Genomic DNA, 22483 nt, shown 5'->3' on the forward strand with positions numbered 1-22483 from the left:
ATGTGAGTGAATATTTTAAAATAAGAATGCAAAACCTAAGTAGGTGACCCAGGTTGGTATTGAAAAATAAATAAAAACGGATAATGAAGATGAAGTTGACCCAAATTAATAGATGAAGTTAGATTCCAATATGAAATTAAGATTAGAATGTGTGTTGTATGGAGATAAAAAAATAATTAAAGCTGGTAAGGCGACTAGATAATATTAAACACTAACAATAAATACACGTGGACTAGTTACTTATAAATTTAATAAATGTTAAGAAGTAAATTTTAAGATTAACTCAATCCCATAAAATCGACGGTGAGGTTTATACTCACTTATATATTATAAATTGACCTTATTTCTAGTCCATGTGGAACTTCCAACACACTCCCTCACGTCGAGGTGGTCCGATAGCGGGTGGAACAACATGCCCAACAAACAACAAATATCGCTAGGACAGACTCTAACCATAGCTCTGATACCATGTTAAGAAATGAACTTTAAGCCTAATTCAAGCCCACAAAACTTGCTTGTAAGGTGAAGTTTGCACTCACTTATATATTATAAATTGACCACGTATATACTCTAAATTAAGTGGACTTTAAGCCTAACTCAACCTTATAAGCCAGTTCTTTAAATCTAAAAAGTTGGTCTTGAGAGGTTGAGTTAAGCTTAAAAATCACTAACCACTTAATTTAGAGTATATACATGGTCAATTTATAATATGTAAACAAATGCAAATCTCACATTACAAGCCGATTTTATGGAGTTAAGTTAGTCTTAAAGTTCACTTCTTAACAATAAACATACTACTAATTAAGAAAAATAATAATAGAATTAAATAAAAAATCAATTTATTAGATACTAAAGAGTAAATTTACTTTAGTAGTTGAAGAAAATAAGCATAAATATATTTAATACCTACAAGTTATTTAAGATAAATAAAAACATTTTTAGGAAGTGTTATAGTAAATAACCAAGTTATTTAAAGATAAATATATTTATGTTTTTTATTATAATAAAATAAATAGTTATAATAATATTATTAAAATATAAAACAATATTAATAATAAATAAACATATTTAAATTTTCACTCATTTGATTTAATTTAAACAACTCGACTTTTTACTATCCTTTTCTTTAATTTTTCATTCTCATGTCTTCTATCTTTTTATCCATACAAAATATAAAGATAGGATTAACGTTTTATAAAAAAAAAAAGAACTTTCAAATTCATTTTTAAGAATGTTTAATTGTTACACATAAGAAAATTGAGTTTTAAAATATGTAGTAAAATAAAACAAAGAGAGTAAAATTGAATTTCTTGAGATTGTTTATGTAACATCCCAAAAACACAACAATAAACTATATAATAGAATAATCACATTAATAATAATCCAGATCAGTCTTACACTAGAGTCGAGCGTACACTCATGGCCGAACGGTCTTACAGAAAGAGTTACAAATTTAAACCGTACAAGATAAGCAAACCTAACCGAACGGTTTACAAAAGAAAATACCGAACGACCATTCTTAACAAAAGGAAGGTGATCAAACGACCTCCTTACTATAACTAAACTATTGACCGAACGTCCTACACTTCGGTCTTGACTTCGATTTCTTCCAAATTTTCTTCTTCCAGCGCCTCTTCCAGCAGCTCGTCTCCTTCTGCTCACATTCACACGGATGATCATTGCAATGACAAGGACGGACGTACAAAACCAGACACGACAGGAAACGCAGGGTAAGCTTATGTAATTTAATTCATGTATAAACATACATTTCAAATAATCCAACACCAGATAATTTCAACGTACGTATCATACAAAGCATATCACTAGACTGACTGTCCGGACTGTATGAAATCTACGTAGCTACAAGCGTTCGTGTACCCGGGTGATGTAGTAGCTGGAATACTCTCATCAGCTACCACCCGAGGTTAGTCCTATTTGTCCAAAGTACCCCTAAGGACTAGGACCTCCTGTCGTTCCCACACATGACCTACCCTCCTCCACGTGAGGACAAGTACTCACGGAACATCGGGATGAACCGCCAACATTAGCTTTCCACAGTCATACTTTACAAATTCAATATTCAAACATGAGTCGTTCCTCCCCGGAACGCTCGTTCATAATTCCAACACATTTCATTCATATCATATTCTCCTCATCTTCCATTATCAATCATCTTAGTTTCATCTTTCATTGTCAATCATTTCAATTTCCTCTTTGTTCAAAGATTTATAAAGACACCAGATACCGAACGTTCAATCCTCACTCAGAACGAGGACGAACACTTGGAACGAGACAAAGAGGTCTCCAGTTCCATAATAGAATAAGACCGAGAGGGTTACTATCAGATTACGAAAGAAACCGAGGTCAACTGCATATCGCAAGAATGACTAGAACGGACGTTACTTACAAAGTGAGTCAATTAGATGAACTGACCCTTGAGATTTCTAACCGAACGCAGAAAGAACTAGGCCAAATACTAAAGCTCTAAGCCGGAACCAAATGGACGTATACACTTCAAGACTTTCAGAGAAGAATACTTAGAAGGATTCACCTGAAGAAACCGAACGCTTAAGAATATTTAGCTTATTTAAATTTACATCAAGAAATCCGAATGTCAGTCAATGACCGATCACAGTAGAGAAGAAAATCCTATTGAAGTTAGACGAACGCTATTTTTCATCACGATAGATTATATAAGAAACGAGCACGAGCGCTTGGTGTAAGACCGAGCACTACTCAGTACGAGCGATTGGTGTAAGACCGAGCACTACTTAGTATGAGAGCTAGGTATAAGACCGAGCACTAATGAACTTAAATAAAAGGCTTGATAAATATAGTCAGATACTATTGAAGTAGTGTTTACGAGCAATGAAAATATACCATTACATATATATAAAGATTTAAGTTATCACAGGATACCCAGATACAACTGTGCTTGGCCGAACGCTCAAGCATATTATTACCACACGAGGACGCATCGTCCTCAACTAGGATTCTCTCCAAATGAAAGAATCCCATTTCAACTATGTTTACCAGAAGAACCGAACGGTCGAAGACCGTTCAGTAACGAACGTATACTTTCATATGAGAAATTTCATATTCAGGATTCATTTATATTTGTCTCATTTCTAAACATATAGTTTCATAACTTTATACATTCATATTATAATCGACTTTCATACTTCATACAACCCATATCATATAAGTTTCATATATTTCATACATTATAACATAACTCAGCCATATTTCATTTCCACTCATTAAATAAACGAACGTTCATTCAATCCAATCATATCAACCATCATGCATCAAAATCATTCAGTCAACTAACGAACGTTCATACAGTACAACATCATACAAATTAAATTAAATAAGCTTCTCTTACCTCTAGTGTGAACGATCGTACAAGATATAGGATGCGGTCTGTCTGACTAAGGTTCTCCTACCCTCGACGTTCAATCAACTCTTCAAACCAAAACAAACGACAGACAAACTGTTTCAGAAGAATACTATGGACTCATGCAACCAGGAGTTGGTTTGCATGTGCCAAAAACGAACGACTAAAGGAGAAGAAAACTTACCAAATCAGAACCCGAAACTGTTCGGTTCAGAATGAAGCTTAGGACGCCAGGAACGCTTCTACGGTCTCTGAATGATGATCGGAGAAGAGAAAGGGTGTTTTCTCAGAGAGAAGATGAAGAGGATGTAGAGAGAAGGAGGAGAGAATGGGATTCTTCAGAAATTTTGAAAAGAGGGTGCATGCAGAGAGTGGGGTAGGTTTTTCTGAAAACCCAAGTTTTGCTTCACACTTCAAAACGGACATCCCCTCATCTGTCGACACCTGCTTTCCACTGACTGATTTCTGGGTCCCCTTCGCTTGACACCTGGCGTTCGTCATCTGAGTGTCGAGCCTCCCTCTTGACACATGAATTCCACTAACGACACGTGCTTGGATTTTACTGGTTCTGATAGTTTAATTTATTAATAATAATTTATTACTTATTGTTATTACAATAAAAACACAAAAGAGAAATATAAACATACATTCAAATAAATGCCAACAACACATTAGTGTTCACCTCATCTTTTCATCTTTCTGGGACTGATCCATCACATTGTCTTTGATTAAATTGAACTTTTGTGACCTTTCTCCAGCTCTTCTAATGGAACAGCATAGGGTGAGTTCCAATCAGCATTGAAAATTTCCCCAAGTTTAGAGATGATGGCAGTGTTGTATGTCCCAAAGCTGACACCTGCCGTTGTGTAGAAGTAGTCCCATATAAGGTTGCTAGTCCCAATGTGTGCCCTTACATCACTAACTGCATATTTTCCATGATTCACTCTTGTAAAATCAGGGTATTTGTTTCCTGTTTTAGTTCCTCCATGAATAGCAGGTCCTGTCATGTTGAAATCAGGAACCACATAGTATTTTATCTCAACTTTCCCAGAGCATTTGTTGTACTTTGAGGAAGAGCAGAGGTTGTTGGTGTAGAGAAGAGACTTGAGGTACACATCTGTGTTACTGATGGAGTGTGCCCAATATGCCACCAGTAGCTGTACTGTTGCATTCTTCGAAAACACCACCTGCTTGGAAGAAATTTGTTGGAAAGTTTGAGAATTTTTTTATAGAAATGAAGTTCAAAAGTCTAAACTTGAGATGTGTAGGGTTGCAGTGGCAACCAGTGAGAATAGAGTCATGTTCTGGCACGTCACTCAAAATGGTACTAAAACAACATTGTAAGAATTTCAGGAATCATGATGCTTTGCATTCTGTTACATTTATAAGGTAAAGTTTTCAGACAGGCAAAAACAGCTAAAAGAGTGAAGAAAACACACGAAGCCATGACACTTGAAGTTACCTCTGATATTGCAGATGATAAGGATGACCAGTAAATTGTTTGGTCCATAAATTGTGACTGACCTAACCAGTCCATTGTACTGATTCTTACTGCCTGCTTATCTCCAACAGACTTGATTGTATCAATCCATGCCTGCTCATCAGCTTGATATTTGCCAAATAATAGCTGCAGCAATGATTCAATGAAGATTTGCAACTTAATATGTTCAAGAAAATGGTACAATATTACATCAGGAAATTTTTCTTTGAAAACAAAAATGATATTGTCAAAAAATTTCAGGCTTTCAGCTAATGCCTCAGGGCTTGAATGAATTTCCAAGTAGTTCGTACAGTGTAAAGTATTTCACATGCATGCTGACAGCAAGCTAGCCCAGCAATATAAACCACTCATTATTATGTCAGGTGGGTGGCTGCATAAGCTTCAGCAATAAATTTTTGGGGCATAAGCACTATAAATTACATCAAAAACGAACATGGCAAGGTGATATGTTTTTCACTTCTCTTGGAAAAGCAACTCTCATCTCGTTAGAAATCTGCAGAATACATGTTATCCAAACCAACTTTAAGAGTGGAAGTGGAACTAAATTCCTATGACCAATCCACTGGACATCCTATGACTAGTCTATTACACATTCATTACATGGGGTATCATGGAAAAATAAGGGAGCAGTTTCTGCAGCTATTCAGACTTAAATGACAGATTTGAACTAAAAACATAAGTAATGGCTTAGAGATTTCTCTGCTAATTGGAGATGATGCAAGGTAAATTATCTGCAGATTTAAACCCAAATTTGGCCATTCCTAGCTCAAGTATGGAAGGGCCCTAAACACTTACCCCCAATTCAATGAGACGCATTGACAAATTTTATTCAATGAATGAGACTAGAAGATCAATCTCATATGTATCTAAATCAATTTCGCATATGTAACTCTAAAACAACCCATTTCTTCTGTCTAGGTTCCGCCTGGAAAACAAATAACTACAAGTAAACATTACCTCTGGGGGTGCAAAGGATAGATAGCTGACTTGGGGGAGCTTTGTTGAATAGTTAGTCCCAGGGGTTTGAAATGAAACCACAAACATGTAAGGGTCAGACAGAATAGGATATCCTGCAACATGAGGAGTCTTCAGATATCGAGGAAGAGGTGACCTGTGAAAAATAATTAGATACTGTTATGAACTAAAAAGATGAAAGGATGTTCTTTCCTCATGGTTAGTTTACTGTCTCATCCATTCTAAGTTGCTTGCGGATGTAAACTTATTAACTTCAATCTGCTTGCTTTCTGAAGTTTTCTACACCATTCACCAAGTTGTACCTCCTGCCTCTCTTGTTCATGTTAATGTGTAAGACTACATTTTATTTGAAGATAAAATCCTAACCAACCTTTTGTCTTCGCATAAAAACACACAGTTAACATTGTTCTAACATTTATTCACAGAGTTTCGTGAATAATTCTTTCCTCTCAGAACAGAGAAATTCCAGTGAAGGAAGGAAATTTTGTTGAATATAAACCTTAACTTTCTAAGGATGTTCAAATATAAACAATAATAAAAATGACATCAAAGTAGAAAATAAAATAGCGAAGCAAACTTATATTAATCATCAGACCCAGACTTACTTGCATCTCTCTTTATGATCAATGAAATGTGACCAGCAAGGAAACTTCCTCTCCACTTGCCACTCTTGATCAAACACTGTTTTCGTGTAAGCTGAAGAATCGAGGGATGCTAGTGTCCACAAATTGTCAAAGTACAGCTCAACCTTTTCAGCTATTTCAGGACAATCAGTAAAGTAAATTCCAAGTTCTTTGACCTAGAGTCAGAAAGTAACAAATAATGAGACAAAGTATCATCGATTGAACAGATAACAGAAGTCTACGTGGAAGAAGAGAAGAGTTACATTAGAAAAAATATCTACTGAGAAGATAACAACTAAGAGAAAGGTATCATTAATGATCAATAGAGAAAGTAACAATCAACATAATGCATTTTGAGTATAGGGTTGATGCTTCATAATCTACATTATGAAGGCCAATTGACATTAAGAAAAGTAAACAATCAAACACAGCACAGTAACTGAATTACCTGTGTGAGAGATTTCCAGTCATTGTTTGCAGATCCAATATACACATCCCTACTATCAGATATCCAAACTTTGGCATGAACAATGCCGGAGCCCCACCAATCCTCCAGCAGCAATGTCACATTTTCGACATTTGGCCTTCCGACAGCAAGTTTGGATGGTTCTGAGGTAAAAGTTGGATATACTCCAGAGTGGGACAGTAACCTACCTCAATACAATTACCATTTGAGCCATAAAACAAAAGGTTAAGATCAACTTTCCAATATATTATAAACAAAAACATCCATCCGTGTTGAAAAACCCTATTTCAAAGTTAATTGATATTCAGTATCGAAGACAAATCAAAAACCCCTAAACATGAGCATGGTAAGCCATATTGGAACTCACCGGATGCTAACATTCCGCTCAGCAGCAGCATCTAATTCTTGATAAAGAGAAACACCTTCACTGGCACCAAATTCATGCATCTGACGTTGAGTGTAACCATAGTCCCCAGATCGAGGATCGTTGGGGGAAGGTAGAAGCTGCCAATATTGAGCAATTATGTGAAGCCTCGTGGTGGAGTTTGCAGCCAGCCACCGAAGCACATCCCCTACAATTCGATTATGAGTCTCAGAGATGAATAAAAATTGCCTCCAAATGGAGGTTAATTGAAATCTGGGATTAATGTAATCTCGGACAACATAACAATTTCGAAGGACAACACATATTTCTACTGCAAATAATATTAATAGTAATAACTATTACTGTTTCATACCAGTAGAGAGGGTGCCAGGAATATGGTGTAGGTGGGGCATATTGGTGGGAATGGATTGCACTAACCATGCTTTACACCGAGAAGAAGATGATGCTGATGCACAAACACTGTTCAACAAAATCAATACATAACACAAAAAGACACAGTGGACACAAATCCTGGGAGTTTGTCTCATGGTTTTCGATACCATAAGCAATAGTTGCAATATAATTTGCTTACTGCAATGTAGCTACTACCCCAGTTGACTTTAATATGCAGTCAACGGAAACAATGACCAGCTAGATCTTCATGGAATATTTCTTTTGAGAGTACTGTGCATGTTCAGGGTTTCTCATTATTGCAATAAATAATTCGTAACAATCGTAGGATTAAAAAGGTATATTACTTTTAGGATCTATGCAGGCCTTGGCCGTAACTATAGTCAATCTAAAATAAAAGAGTAACGTTTACCAATAGAATCATCGAATTTTATGATGATTATCTTATTAGTTGATATTGATATATTTTTTTTAAGTAAAGGTGTATCAATATTAAAATCAATTCCATGTATTTAAACTTTCAAGCTACGAGCAAAATAATTTTAACGCTTGCTACCCTTGTGCAGGTGAAAGGATTGCTCTTAAAAGGTGGTGTTTGATTCTAGTACAGGACCCTGGATCTTGATCCTGGTTGATTCACATCCATCGTTTCCTTTTTACGCTTTTGAAAAAAATTAGCAGAAGAAGCCATGAATCGTTGCGGAAAAATCAAATAAGTTGTATACAGAACAGATCATACACCCAGTGGCATTCTGTACCATGGAAGGTCTTACTTTTACACTTGAATGAAACATAAAACTACATTACATTTTAATCCAATGTTAATGAACCTTTTTCCTCACTCTGGCATGCATTGCAAATATGAAAGTAACATCCTACTACCACTTTACACATAGACAGCAATTTGAATCACCGTCACCTTTCTAAATAATCTACTAACTTCCTAAGAGATGGAATGCCTCTGGTGTCTCAAAGAGAGGCTACATGATTTGGTGTCACCATGGCCTAAAGAAGTTGGGCTACTAGAACTCCCTGAAGTGTCCGAGCTCCTATTCTCTCCTAGTACTTTTCTCACACTCCATAACTTGTCAAAAATTCTCCTTGATCTTGACGGCAGCAACTGAAGGCCACTTTTGCTGTTTTTGCCATTCTTCTTACCTAATTTCCCATTTTTATGCAACTCTTCATCCTTGATCCTCAAATGGCTCATCTGGTTATTGAGGGGTTGGCAGCTATCTTCCATCATTTTCTTACACCCCTCATCTCGATTCATTGGAGAGCTTGAAGGGTCATACGTGCTATTGTGGCCGAGTGATTGAAAGCTGATAGAAGACCTTACCTGATCAAAGAAGAGAACTTGGACTACAACTCGAAGGGGAAGGTATTCATTCTGTGCAGCATGCATGGAAGCATCTGCAGTCAATTTTCTGACATCCATCAGTCCACATAGTTTCTTCCTTTCGGCTTTTGTCAATTCTGGGTGCTCCTGAAGACAGAAGAAGAACATAGTTAGCACATGCAACCTATATGTATATTGCCTGTTTCCTTATCATATCAGTAAATGGCTAAGATTGAATTTGACAAGGAACCTCCCATTCGGAGATAAGGTATTTCCTCATGATATAGAAAAATGCACTAACTATTAAGCAGAGGTAAAAGAAAACTGCTAAAAGATATCACCTATACAAAAATTGAGTGTTGATTATGTTCATAAAGTATGCTTTATATTTGTTTCTAAACACCGAATTATGAGACAGGTAATAATCAAAAGTTAACAACTATGCAGGAATGACCAACAAAACCGTGGAGGAAAACAGAACGCTACCTTCAAGTAGATGTCTATAGCTCTGTATAGACCATCATGATCTGGTCTAGCGAAACCTGGAATGGATTGTGCCAAATCAGCAAAACTAGAGAGGCCAAGATTAGGATCATGTGCAATTTCTCCAAGATAACCATCCACCAACTTGCCAACATTCAATAAAGACCTTCGTGCTAAAGTATATTCATCTTCTCCATGTTTCTCCTCAACAACCTCCATGCCACAGCTTCCTTTTTTGTCATTCATGTATTGATTCAAAAGACCTTGTACCAAATGAACATCATATGTAGTAGTCTGGGGAGACCTTACTGGAATCAATAAATCTTTGACACAAGCTTCATGCAATTTAAGGCTGATGCTCTTCATCAATTCTTTTGTTGATGACTCATTTGCAGAGACTAATATGGCCACTCTCAATAGCTTCAGTAAGAAACTACACGAACAACCAATGCCATTATCATATGGCAATAGACAGACAATTGTTTCTACCACAGATTTAGTCCTTGAGGCATTGGCACCAGAAACTAATGTATCCACAGAATCAGGTATCCATCTTAAGGCATAGGTTTTTAGTGCCTCCCCAATAACAAGACCGTCCATTCTTCCCTTTGATTTCACAGCAACCATTACTCGTTTGTAAAGATCAATGTCCAGCTCACATATGTCTTCAACCCACCAATCCTTAGGAACAGACTCAATTTTCTCTAGAAATGTCATCTTGTCCTCAACAATTTTATCAGGTTCAGCTAATTTCCTATTGTAAGTGTAAGACCAAGTGATGTATGCTGGGTCCACACTAGTTTTAGAAGCTATGGAGTCTATGCATCTCCCAATGATCTTCAGATCCTCAGACCATGGCAGAAGAGATTTAGAAGTTTGGAGAACAATGATAGAATCCTTCCAGCAGCGGAAGATACTTGAGTTAAGAAACACCTCAATCTTTAAAACCAAGTTTCTTCTATCAACATCCTCAGTCATCTCAAGATACTCAGCTGCACAACGAGCAGCTACAACATTGTAAGCATTAAGAGTAACAGTCATTCCATAACAGAATTTTGCACATATTTCAAAGGCCTTTGGTCCTCCAGGAAAATCATCCAAGTAAATATCATCAGAGCTCTCTTCATTAGCTTTTGATACCAATTTTTGCAGTTTGTTGCTTTTCGACAGTAGAGGGAACTGCAACTCTTAAAAGCTCAAAATTAGTAAACAACAAAGGGAGCGAGCAAAAAACTAGTTGTGTCACCTAAAAACCACAAATTTGTGGTGGTTGGGGGTGGTAATGCACACTAAATGCACATACTAGAACACAACACCCATCACTACAACATTTTGATAGTATAAGCTAGTAACATTTGAATAATGAATATTCCCAAATTATTACCAGCTACATTATGTTGTGACTCTGGTCACACAAATCATATCATTAGATTAAGTGAATAAAATGCAGCACAAAAGTTTAAATGACAAAAAATTATACCTTGTGAAGGTGAAATGTAACATCACCAACCGTAACAGTAACATCTGTAGCCAATTCAGATGACACATACCTACATGAGAATTAAAGTTGGTATGTAAGCTCGTAAAGGACAGACTTTGCAAGGAAAATTAAATAGAGACACACAAAGCATCCCTGGTGTTCAAAATGTATAAGACTGTGAGTGTACATAGTTAACCACATGCCATGTTTGAAACCTGTGTCAACTTATGATGGAAAAAGTGATTAAAGTTATGCCAGGAAGTGAGATCCTTCAGCCAAAATACTTATCAAAATGTGTGCTTTTCATTCCAATCTTACACATTTTTCTGGTATTAGCATCAATCAAATAGCTCCCGAGGCCAAAACCTGATTGTATGTCTGTAGCAAAAGAAAATCCTGTTCTACATATTACATTTGTTGATTAGCCTATTTTGAAGAAGAAATAGTGTTTCTTTCCAACTTCCTAAGAAAACTCTTGGGAAAAAAAATCAACCATTTCCTTGGAAACAATCTCTGGGAAGAAAAGCAATTGCCTGTCAAGCCCTCATTAACTTGCAGGGAAAAAAATGAATGCAAGACAATTTAGTCCAAGTTAATAGGTATTTGGATAAACTTTCAAATTAATATTGATTATCCAAAGATGTTTCCTATCTGCACACATACATATACCACACGCATGCATAAAAGATGACATTTCATTGTCAAGCATGCTTTAGAACAGACAGAAAAGGGACCAAACCTGGTTAAGCTACCTCTTTAAAACATTCCACCCTCAAGTGAAACTCTTTAACCTTATTATTATCGGGGAACGAGTCATTATGCATGAATCCCACCCTAGCAAATTTTCTCAGGGTCCACTGGGACCTCATTTGGAATTTTTGCATCTATCTTTTAATTTTTTTCACACGATAACCACATGCACTTACACAAGGTAACAAAACAATAATGAGTGCCCCACCCCAGGAACATGTCATACAAAAACTAGCGAGGCAAAATAAAACAGATACGGCGAGTTTATTAATATTGTTTTCTTAAAAAAGATTGTGTCCAGCCATAATTGAAGATGATGGCTACTCCACATCACTTTTACCATAGTTGGACCACAAGCTCGTGAAAAACAGCACAGTTCAAAGGATGGACCACGATCTCTTTCTCCCACCCTTTTTGGTTACCAAAAACAAAATTACAATGTTAACACACTAGAAACAAAATTAGAATGTTAACATTATACCTAACAAAAGAAAAAAAAAGAGTCTATACAGTCACAAAGTTATGGACTCTTATCCAATCACAGATCATCGTGTATGAAAAATTGTTGACTTTTACAAGAACTACCTTAAAGATTTGTATAAACTCTGATTTCTGATTGGTTGACAGTGAAATTTTTCTCTGCATTAGCATAGAAATTGAACAATTCTGACAATGGGATGTGTGGAGAAATCTTGTTTTCAATTTGAAGTCAACAAATTTCTCAGTAGCGGCTGACTAAGCTTAAACAGTTAAATAAATGCATGTGTGATGAAATGAAATGAAGGTGTTATTGAAGTTGAATGGTGAAGAGGGGTGCAAAATGCATGCAGGATCTAATCAAGAAGGAAAAAATAGAAGGTGTGAGTCTGCAAGATGAATACTGGCACTGACCTTATAGAGTTTCCATCAGCTTGAAGAGCATCAGGCTTGGAACCCAACTTCATAAACTTCATCTCTCTTTTTGCTATCTCCCAAAACAAAACGAAAGCAAATGTGATTCAGAGAAACACAGTGCAGAATGGAGTTGGAATCTCAAGTCAAGTTTGCATTGCAGGTAAGGTAAAAAAGAAAGAAAGAAAAGAGGTAGACAGGGTGGCACTGCCTCATCCTCAGGTCTGGTTGGACCCTTTTGTCCCTACTCTTTACTCTTTTTATCCACTTTATCCCTGCACATTCCATCCTTGTCTTGTAGTGTTTTTACCTTGGAGGACGATGATGATGCTATCTCTGTCGTCACACGTGCTGTTTTCCATTCTCTGATGACGTAGTAACACAATTCTTTCTTCCTCCTTCTCAAGTTGCAACAACCAAACCAAATACCACCATGCTTCTCAAACGCTTCACAATAAAGCAAAAACAGTATAATTCTTTAGATTCATGAAAAGTTCATAACTTTTAACTATCATATTTCAAACAGTAACATAACAGCCGAAGATTTTAAGGTTAATTCCTTATCTAAGTATTAGTATGTTTTTAAAACTTCAACGTTAGAACACTCTAAAGCCTGTTATTTGTAGTGGATTTGAGAGAGGAGATTTGAGAAAATTTAATGATAAATTTTTTTATCGTTTATTTAAGTGAATTTAGAGATAAATGAGAATAAATTTAAAAATAAAATTTGTGAAAATTAATATACAATTGTATTGACGTGATAAATTAAAAACATTTATTTCCAAAATTATTTTTATTTATCTCCGAATTTACTTAAATAAATGATAAAACAATTTATCTTCAAATCCTCTTAAATTTCTTAAAATCTCCTTCCTCAGATCCAGTAAACATAACAGCGTAAATGTTTCTCTTGTTACTATTGTAACTTTCGTTTTTCTTTCTTCTTGGATTTGTCTGAGACTCCAATGACTTCCAGTTTTAAGAGTACAACTTGGAAGATGCCACTGTGCAAACATTTAATGTTTGCTGATATTTGTTTTCTAGGATAATGATCATGGTCAATTATATTCTATTTTTCAACAATTTAAAATAACTTATTTTAAATATATTTTATTTAAAATAGAATTAACGAAGCATTTATTTTAAAAAATATGTAACTAATATACACTTTAATTTTTATGGTAAATTCATAAAAAATAATGTGAAACTAATTACTGATATTTATTATTTTAGATTTTAAAAAAGATATTTAACTTTTCTTATATGTAAATTCATTCCTTTTTTTCTTGATATTCTAAACATTGAACAGGCACGAAGAAGACAGTAGTGCGTATACACGTGTCAAATAGTAATGGGATATAATTTATAACATATGACTAAAATTTGAAAGCAAAAATGTATAAAATACTTCATCTTTTCACCTCTACATGAATAGATCTCCAACATATCTTCTTTATACTGAAAAACGTTAGATTATATATCAACGATCATTTGATAAGAAATGATACAATAAACATGATAAAAGTAAATTTTGTTATAATAGAGTTCAAATGTTCGACACTATATTAAAAAATAAATTTAAATAACTTAATTTTATAAAATTAATTTGGATAATAATATTTATATTTATATATATTAAATAGTAATGAAAGATATTCAATAATGATAGTAAGTTTGAGTTATCGATTTGGCAAGTTAAATACAAAAGTAACGTAATGTTAAAGGTTAAATAATTAAAATAGTAAAAAAAAATGGCACAGTGAATTCGAATTAAAAAATAATAATACAATTGTGAGTCTGGTACTAGTTTCTGACTTTACAAACGTGCACCCACTGATTCATATAAAAGTTTTATGTCTATATTTTTAGTGAAATAAAAAAACATTACAAATATAAAAGCAGGTATAAGTGAAAAAACATTACAAATATTATTTTAAATTTGTAAAGCAATTATGTTTTAAAAATAAGCTAATATACTGTATCAATTATAATTTTCAAACGGAAAGAGAGAGTATTGTAAGAAAGATTTATCCAACTTTAAAAATTATTAATATTTTTTAAGGATTAAAACTTAATTATGATTTTTACGAAGAATGTAATAAAACGAAGTTATTTTAAAAATAGGAAATCAAAATTATATAGTATTTAAAATTTCACAAAATCAATTTTCACGTAAAACTTCATTTTCGAAAGTGACAATCTACCCTCAGCACTTAAGCATTTTAAAAACTTCTCGATAAGTATATTATAATACTATTTTAGCGATATGTTTTAAGAAACTAATTTCATTTAATGATATTGAATTATTGAGTTTATTTTGAATAATTTAACATAGAAAACAGTAATTATCATAATTTATTTAATAAAAAATACTAGTTAACCAGATAAAAACTTAAAATTATTTTTATGATAAAATATTTTATAGTATATGTACGTACATGTCTTAAAAAATATAACAAAATAACAAAAAAAAATGGTCAACTATTTCTAACCTTTTTGAGGGGAAAGGCTGATATCCTTCCGTACACCATACATATTCACAACATTATAGTCAAATAGTAAAGAAAGGTATAACACATTTATGTGGTTGTTATTAACATCCACTTTATATTTAAATAAATAAAAATAAAATCAATCTAAGTGCAAACAAATATAACACACCCACCCTAAATCATGGAAGGTGATGTATATAATTTCTTAAGGTAATATTTTCACATATTTTATATGTTTTGATATTTTTATTTGTGTACATAAAATCGAGTGTTCAATGATGGGATGCATGCTATGTTTTGTTCGTTTTGCCAAGTTGTCGGTTTTTTTGTGCTGATTTGATTTCTTCATTTTTTACTTTCAATATTTTTTTGTTAAGATTTCCATGAAAAGATAAATAAAATAAAGAAAAGACAAAATTGAATATGCAATTTCAATTTCCAGACTGTAAAACCATGCCAACACACACCTAAGTGTCACCGGTTCAACTTTGTCTTAAATTATTAATTACGTCACTTACTATGTTAAAAACGATAATTGGTAATAATTAAAAATATTAAAGAGTGAATTAAAAAGATCTAATTATGATTTCTTTTAGGTTGAAAAGTAATTCAAAAAAATTTCAATAACAAGTTTAATATAAAAATATTTATGCCAGGGGAAATTGTTATGAAGAAATCAAATTTCTGAGAGAGCTGACGGTGAAAGTTTTAATATTGTTTTAAAGAGTAATGAATGTTCTTGCAAATGCTGAGATCTGATTCTGTAGTCTTGCGTATTAATGAAGAAGTTAGGTTAATTAATTCTTTCATAATTCCCATTATGCCCTCCAGTCCAAAGAGAAAATGGAAAAATATCAAAACGCGTTGGGTCAGATTCAAATAGAGGGACCAACTGTGCAACATCATATATAAGTAAATGCAGTAACTGTACCTAATTGTAACCGGAGAAAAACAGATTAGGCACCGAGTCCTCTCTCTGTGGTGGTCGTGACTACGCTTCTTCTTCAAGTCGAAGCGCGTGAAAAAGAGATTCCAGATCTGGATCTCGAACGCCATGGCGTTTTGGAGATCTCTCGCCTTCTCTGCGGTTCTTCTGCTTCTGATCCATGCCTCTCACTGCTTCTATCTCCCCGGCGTCGCACCACAGGACTTCCAGAAGGTAACCTTTGATATCCCCCCAACACATCTATCGGTTATTTTCTCGCTTTTCGATCCGTGTTTGAATCTCGAAAAGCGAGATCTGAGTTTTATTGGGTTAATATTGTGATCGATATTAGGTTTTTTTCATGAAATTGTTACACTTTTTTGTTGAAACTCGAAACAGGAGCTGGAAGTGTGTGGTAAGTAATATGGAATGTCAAGTTTTAGTTCGCTTCAATGAAGGGCTTTCATTTCTTAACTTTGAACCTTTATTTTTAGTGTTTGTGTATCTATTGCTAGATTAAAGGTCTGATTTCTATTACTTGCGGTTTATCCGTTGCAATTTGGTTATAATTGCTACGTTTGTTTTCGTTGATACATCAAGCTTACTATCTCTGTTTTAGTTTTCCACAGCTAATTAGAGATGGATGTTGGTTTTATTGTATGTGGAACTTTAAAGGATTTTGGAGGATAGGATTTCTTTGTGGGTGTGAATTGATGCAGTACCTACCTTTTGCTTCCGTGCACCTCTTTGTATTGAGAAATTTATTTTCCGATATTGGGCAGTGATACTACTTGATGTTAACGGTTAGACTTCAGGAAAATAATACTAATTGTTTCTTATGTATGAAATATGCTTTTACCTCTAGGCCTACCCTCCTTCCAGTTTTATTTGAGGATTTCAGTTGTTTTTAATTACAAAGGATATGTCATGAGATTGTTTTGCATAGTTGAAGTTCTTTCTTATTATCACTTTGTTATCTTATTACCAACTATAATAGTACTTATAAAGGATGGAAAAGTTTATTTGACTGCTGTCGTGTATCCCCCCTTTTAAAGAATTGCCTGTAATGAGCTTTCTGTCTTGCTTGTAAGGTGGACAAGATGAGGAGTATTTAGAATTCATTATCAATCTGCCTCTCAAGGCCTTAAATGATTTGTTACATCTTTATTTGCTGCAGGGAGACCAATTGCAAGTGAAAGTAAATAAATTAACGTCAACAAAGACCCAGCTTCCATATTCATATTATTCACTTCCTTATTGCGGCCCAGAAAAAATACAGGACAGTGCAGAAAATCTTGGAGAAGTGCTTCGTGGTGACCGCATTGAAAATTCTCTTTATGCGGTGAGTTTTACTAGTTTAATCTCGACAGTTTAATTATTATGACAGTGACAATAAATGAATTCTTGGTGATATGTTTCAATTTAGGAACAATTAAGTAATTAAATACTGAATTTTCTGACCCATGTTCAATTATCTGTTATGAGTAACCATTTTTTGACTATGTGAGTGGTTAACCGGTTATTCATTCCCAAGCTGATTTTTTTTTTTCTTTTTTAAACTTTCACGAGTTCTCTTAATTTTGTTATGGTTATGAACTGTTGTCTGACCCATTGATATTTTGCAGTTTAAAATGCGCGAGCCACAAATGTGCAATATTGTGTGTAATCTTAAACTTGATGCCAAAACTACCAAGGAGTTCAAAGAGAAGATCAGTGACGAGTATAGGGTGAACATGTATGATATGCCAATAAATTGTTTTATTATTTTCAGCAAGTATTCTACTACAATTGTGATATGTTTGTTTCTTATGGTAGCTCTGCCTTTCATGCACAGGATTCTTGATAACCTTCCCCTAGTTGTTCCCTTGAAACGAAATGATCAGGATTCTACTGTTTATCAGCTGGGTTTCCATGTTGGACTCAAAGGGCAGTACAGTGGGGTATGTTCACTATTTAAATAGCACTTTGACTATTGTTTAGAATGCCAATTAGCATTTTTTCTAATTTTTTCTAAATGTGCAGAGCAAGGAGGAGAAGTATTTTATTCACAACCATTTAGCATTTACTGTCAAGTACCATAAAGACGTCCTAACTGAATCTGCTAGAATAGTGGGCTTTGAGGTTAAGCCATTCAGGTCATTCTTTTTGTGCTGTTTCCTTTTGATTGGTTCATCTTGTTCTGGTATTTAGTAGCGACTTTTCTTAACTGGGTGTTGATCTGCAGTGCTAAACATGAATACGAAGGTAAATGGGAAGGAAAAACAACTCGTTTAACAACCTGTGACCCTCATGCTAAAAGCACAGTTGTCAACTCCAACTCTCCCCAAGAGGTTGAAGAGGGCAAGGAAATTATCTTCACCTATGATGTTGAATTCCAGGTGAGTTGTGGGAGATGATAAATTTTTAAATGTTTACTTCATGGTATAATGTGGTAATTGGCATGAGCCAAGAAGTTAGGGCATATGGTTAGAGCGGAGAAGCTAGTTTGTGGCTAGGGAGATAAAATGAAATGTTTAAAATCCCCTTTCACCAATTGGCATGTTTATTATTTTTTCATATCGTGATAAATCTTCGTCCTTCTAGTTGAATTCTTCTTTAAAATCCTCCCTTTGTTATTATATATGATGAAATGTGATTGTGGGCTGTATTTCTTATTATCTGCTATTAACTTTGGCTGGCATCTACAGGAGAGTGATGTGAAGTGGGCATCAAGATGGGATGCCTATTTGCTAATGAATGATGATCAAATCCACTGGTTCTCAATTGTTAACTCATTAATGATTGTTCTCTTTCTTTCGGGGATGGTGGCAATGATAATGCTGCGTACACTATACCGTGACATTGCGAAATATAACGAGCTTGAGACCCAAGAAGAAGCCCAGGAGGAGACTGGTTGGAAGCTTGTCCACGGTGATGTGTTTAGGCCTCCTACTAACTCAGATTTGCTGTGTGTTTATGTTGGAACTGGTGTTCAGTTTTTTGGCATGATGCTGGTAACTATGATGTTTGCTGTCCTTGGATTCCTTTCACCTTCAAACCGAGGTGGGCTGATGACAGCCATGCTCTTGCTTTGGGTTTTCATGGGAATATTTGCCGGTTACGCATCAACTCGTCTGTACAAAATGTTCAAAGGATCGGAGTGGAAAAAAGTTGCCCTCAGAACTGCAACCATGTTCCCTGCCATTGTCTCTGCCATTTTCTTTGTTCTAAATGCTCTCATATGGGGCCAAAAATCATCTGGAGCTGTGCCATTTGGTACAATGTTTGCTCTGATCTTTTTATGGTTTGGAATCTCGGTTCCGCTTGTTTTTGTGGGTAGCTATGTCGGATTCAAGAAGCCTGCGATTGAGAATCCTGTGAAAACGAACAAGATCCCTAGGCAGATCCCTGAGCAGGCTTGGTACATGAACCCAGTTTTCTCAGTTTTGATTGGTGGAATACTCCCGTTCGGAGCTGTTTTCATTGAGCTTTTCTTCATCCTCACATCAATCTGGTTGAATCAGTTTTACTACATCTTCGGATTCCTCTTTTTGGTCTTCATCATCCTCATCGTGACTTGTGCGGAAATAACCATTGTGCTCTGCTACTTCCAGTTGTGCAGTGAGGATTACTTGTGGTGGTGGCGGTCATATCTTACCTCTGGTTCCTCTGCTCTTTACCTCTTTCTTTACGCAACTTTCTACTTCTTCACCAAGCTTGAAATCACAAAGTTGGTATCTGCGATATTTTACTTTGGGTACATGCTCATAGCTTCTTATGCATTTTTTGTGGTGACCGGTACAATCGGATTTTATGCATGCTTTTGGTTCACTAGGCTCATCTACTCCTCCGTCAAAATTGATTAGATATAGCAGTCAGCGGTTTGGACCAATCTACTATACTTCTTAAAGAATGAAGAAAGTTTGTGTAAGGATTTTGATATTCAGATACTAGCATGTTCAGATGTAACCTATTTTATATACAATTTTGAACTGTGTCGACGGTGATTTTTTTGTTTCAGTATATTTTAATTGCCTTTGTCAAATTAGGATTGTCGTCTGAATACAGAAGGTTTTAGTTTGGTTAGACCGTCTTGTCAGTCTTATGGGGCAGATGTTATTATATTACTAGAGCAGTTATCACAATAGAAGTGAAATATTCAACTTTTCTATTTTTGGGTAATAACATCACTTTTAGAACAATGCTTTTTTTGAACATATGATTTTTGGTTTAATAGCCAATTTAGTCCTCACTTTGGTTGAAAAATCTCAATTTAGTCCCTCGTTATAAAAGTGTTTTGAATTAGTCCTAACTTTTAAAATAGTGGGTCAGATTGGTCCTTTATGTTAAATATAAGTTAACAAAATTAATGGATGATGATGTGACACAACTTAAAGCTAACGAGGGACCAATCTAACACATCAGCTTTAAGCTGTGTCACATCATCATCCATTAATTTCGTTAACTTATATTTAACGAAAGAGACCAATCTGACCCACTATTTTAAAAGTTAGGACTAATGTAAAACACTTTTATAACGAGGGACTAAATTGAGATTTTTCAACCAAAGTAGGGACTAAATTGGCTATTAAACCATGATTTTTTTAAGGAAAAAGTTTGGTGGTATTAAAATAGTTTTAAAATTCATTGATATATAGTCGACAAATTATATAAGGTTTTTTCATTAAAACCAAATTAAGTCATAAATGAGCTTTAAGCACTTGCTTCCGCCTAATTCTATTATAAATGCATCATAAAAATTCTTAATTATGATATTATTTTATATTTTTAATACATGTAAAAGGTGCAAAATAGGGTGAATAGATGATACATCACATTAATAATTTTGGGTTTGTAATAAATGTCTCTGACCCCGACTTATTTAATAGCCAAGTTTCTACGAAAATGATTTATAGACACCCATATTTCTATAGACTCCCATGAGTCAGTAAACATGGAAGAGAAAAAAAAAATTAAGAATGTACTAAAACTGGCAAAAAAAAGTAGAGAGAAATAAAATGTCAGTTATATATCATTACTCTAATTTTCTGTTAAAATTGGAAGCAATTAAGTGACAGCGTCAATGCTGAGAATGCAGTCCAGGTTCCAGAATCATCGCTCATTAATGAGTTTTCTTTACCGTTGTTTTAACCGTTAAAAAGGCCCACATAGTAACAGAAGACTCAGTACAGTGGCCCCCACATGCTCTGCTATGCTATCTTCTAACACTCAACGGCTAGTTTCTCTCCTCTTCATCACCTTAAATACAACACTCCTCTCACTACTACATACCCCTACTTCGTGCTTCTGAGAGTAAGAAAGGTAAAATCTTCAATACATTCTCTTCAGTTCTCAAATAGGAAAAGACCATGGCTAGTTCCTCAAGAGCCGTCTCTGCATCCCTTTTGTTCTTTTTCCTTCTCCTTGGATTCTCAGCAGCTAAGGAACTATTAGTTGGAGGCAAGATTGATGCTTGGAAGATTCCATCTTCAGAAGTAGATTCTCTCAATCAATGGGCTGAAAAGTCTCGTTTCAGAGTTGGCGACTATTTGGGTAACTTCCCATAAACACAACCTTTTAGATAAGATGTGTTGTAGGTCTTCAATTTGGTTAAAATTGATCTTCACTTGAATTTGATGATTTTGGTCATTATGATTTAGTTCCTCATCTTAGTGTCCTTAAGTTGAACAACGATGTATCAATTTCACAGTTTTTTTTAATATAAAGGTTAACATGTATTGCAAGTGCTGAAAATTTTACCCTTTTTGTTACTATTATCATTCCCTTCCATTCGTAAGTAACACATTTGTATGCTTATTCGGCAGTGTGGAAATTCGAAAGTGGGAAGGACTCAGTGTTGGAAGTAACAAGGGAGGAATATGGTAATTGCAGCACCTCCAACCCAATCAAAGAGTACAGTGATGGGAATACTAAGGTGATGCTAGAACGTCCTGGGCCATTCTACTTCATCAGTGGAGCAAAGGGGCACTGTGAGAAGGGCCAAAAGTTGGTTGTGGTTGTTATTTCTCCAAAGCACACATTCCGTGCAATTTCTCCGGCACCTTCTCCGGCGGAGTTTGAGGCTCCAGCTGTTGCTCCTACTAGTACTGCTACAACCTTGCAAGTTGCTCTTCTAACCTCAACTCTCGGAGTGTTTGCCATGACTTTGGTGGTCACGTTCTTTTAATTTCTGGAATATAATTCTTTTGTACCGAATATATCATATATCATTCTTTTATTACATTCATATTTCTTTTTCTCTTCACTGTCTCATGCGATATAAATCATTTTCGTAGAAATTATCTCCAGTGTTATTACTAATCCAAAATTACCAATGTAATAATGTAACATCTAATTCAACAGAGCAGCTGCCTAAAACCCTTTGCATCTTTTCCCTTTACATCAAA

The 22483-nt window shown here is 34.9% G+C and overlaps 4 protein-coding genes across 6 annotated transcripts; 2 read left to right on the plus strand and 2 right to left on the minus strand.

The window, feature by feature from the left end:
• Nucleotides 1–1347: 1347 nt before the first annotated feature.
• LOC124840099 (uncharacterized) lies at nt 1348–8034 on the minus strand. Of its 3 annotated transcripts, XR_015784423.1 has the most exons (10): nt 7700–8034; nt 7330–7534; nt 6945–7146; nt 6479–6672; nt 5856–6009; nt 4860–5024; nt 4080–4584; nt 3582–3965; nt 3386–3465; nt 1348–1654 (listed from the first exon to the last, which is right to left on the minus strand). XR_015784423.1 is itself a non-coding variant. In XM_088107183.1 (8 exons), the coding sequence occupies exons 1-7, from the start codon at nt 7887–7889 to the stop codon at nt 4126–4128; spliced, it is 1569 nt and encodes a 522-aa protein (XP_087963309.1). In that variant the 5' UTR covers nt 7890–8034; the 3' UTR covers nt 1348–1654; nt 4080–4125. The 3 variants fall into 3 exon arrangements, 2 of the variants coding, with proteins under 2 accessions (XP_087963309.1, XP_047172045.1); XM_088107183.1 differs by lacking the exons at nt 3386–3465; nt 3582–3965; XM_047316089.2 differs by lacking the exons at nt 1348–1654; nt 3386–3465 and having other exon boundaries at nt 3955–4584.
• A 400-nt stretch (nt 8035–8434) lies between these two features.
• On the minus strand, nt 8435–13016 carry LOC124840105 (phototropic-responsive NPH3 family protein NPY1-like). Its single transcript, XM_047316101.2, has 4 exons — nt 12681–13016; nt 11040–11109; nt 9563–10738; nt 8435–9223 (listed from the first exon to the last, which is right to left on the minus strand). Exons 1-4 carry the CDS (start codon nt 12740–12742, stop codon nt 8681–8683), a joined length of 1851 nt encoding a protein of 616 aa, XP_047172057.1. The 5' UTR covers nt 12743–13016; the 3' UTR covers nt 8435–8680.
• A 3075-nt stretch (nt 13017–16091) lies between these two features.
• Nucleotides 16092–20162, plus strand: LOC124840106 (transmembrane 9 superfamily member 8-like). The gene is made up of 7 exons (XM_047316102.2): nt 16092–16331; nt 17275–17439; nt 17723–17832; nt 17932–18037; nt 18120–18232; nt 18322–18475; nt 18785–20162. The coding sequence occupies exons 1-7, from the start codon at nt 16227–16229 to the stop codon at nt 19940–19942; spliced, it is 1911 nt and encodes a 636-aa protein (XP_047172058.1). The 5' UTR covers nt 16092–16226; the 3' UTR covers nt 19943–20162.
• Nucleotides 20163–20855: 693 nt separating this feature from the next.
• Nucleotides 20856–22337, plus strand: ENODL15 (early nodulin-like protein 15). Its single transcript, XM_047316103.2, has 2 exons — nt 20856–21629; nt 21902–22337. The coding sequence occupies exons 1-2, from the start codon at nt 21446–21448 to the stop codon at nt 22261–22263; spliced, it is 546 nt and encodes a 181-aa protein (XP_047172059.2). The 5' UTR covers nt 20856–21445; the 3' UTR covers nt 22264–22337.
• Nucleotides 22338–22483: the final 146 nt, after the last annotated feature.

This window comes from Vigna umbellata, chromosome 2, assembly GCF_029865625.1.
Source record: "Vigna umbellata cultivar VRB3 chromosome 2, Vumbellata_1.0, whole genome shotgun sequence".
Lineage (NCBI taxonomy): Eukaryota > Viridiplantae > Streptophyta > Magnoliopsida > Fabales > Fabaceae > Vigna > Vigna umbellata.

Excerpts from the sequence above, each read along its gene's own strand:
- LOC124840106 (XM_047316102.2), top strand. The coding sequence starts at position 16,227 with ATGGCGTTTTGGAGATCTCTCGCCTTCTCTGCGGTTCTTCTGCTTCTG. Across the intron at positions 17,833-17,931 it reads GACGAGTATAGGGTGAACAT|GATTCTTGATAACCTTCCCC; the intron begins GTATGATATGCC and ends TTTCATGCACAG. Across the intron at positions 18,233-18,321 it reads TTTGAGGTTAAGCCATTCAG|TGCTAAACATGAATACGAAG; the intron begins GTCATTCTTTTT and ends GTTGATCTGCAG.
- LOC124840099 (XM_088107183.1), bottom strand. The coding sequence starts at position 7,889 with ATGGTATCGAAAACCATGAGACAAACTCCCAGGATTTGTGTCCACTGT. Across the intron at positions 7,535-7,699 it reads TCCTGGCACCCTCTCTACTG|GGGATGTGCTTCGGTGGCTG; the intron begins GTATGAAACAGT and ends ATCGAATTGTAG. Across the intron at positions 6,010-6,478 it reads GATCATAAAGAGAGATGCAA|GTCACCTCTTCCTCGATATC; the intron begins GTAAGTCTGGGT and ends TATTTTTCACAG.
- ENODL15 (XM_047316103.2), top strand. The coding sequence starts at position 21,446 with ATGGCTAGTTCCTCAAGAGCCGTCTCTGCATCCCTTTTGTTCTTTTTC. Across the intron at positions 21,630-21,901 it reads CAGAGTTGGCGACTATTTGG|TGTGGAAATTCGAAAGTGGG; the intron begins GTAACTTCCCAT and ends CTTATTCGGCAG.
- LOC124840105 (XM_047316101.2), bottom strand. The coding sequence starts at position 12,742 with ATGAAGTTTATGAAGTTGGGTTCCAAGCCTGATGCTCTTCAAGCTGAT. Across the intron at positions 11,110-12,680 it reads GCTGATGGAAACTCTATAAG|GTATGTGTCATCTGAATTGG; the intron begins GTCAGTGCCAGT and ends ATTCTCATGTAG. Across the intron at positions 10,739-11,039 it reads TTACATTTCACCTTCACAAG|TTCCCTCTACTGTCGAAAAG; the intron begins GTATAATTTTTT and ends TAAGAGTTGCAG.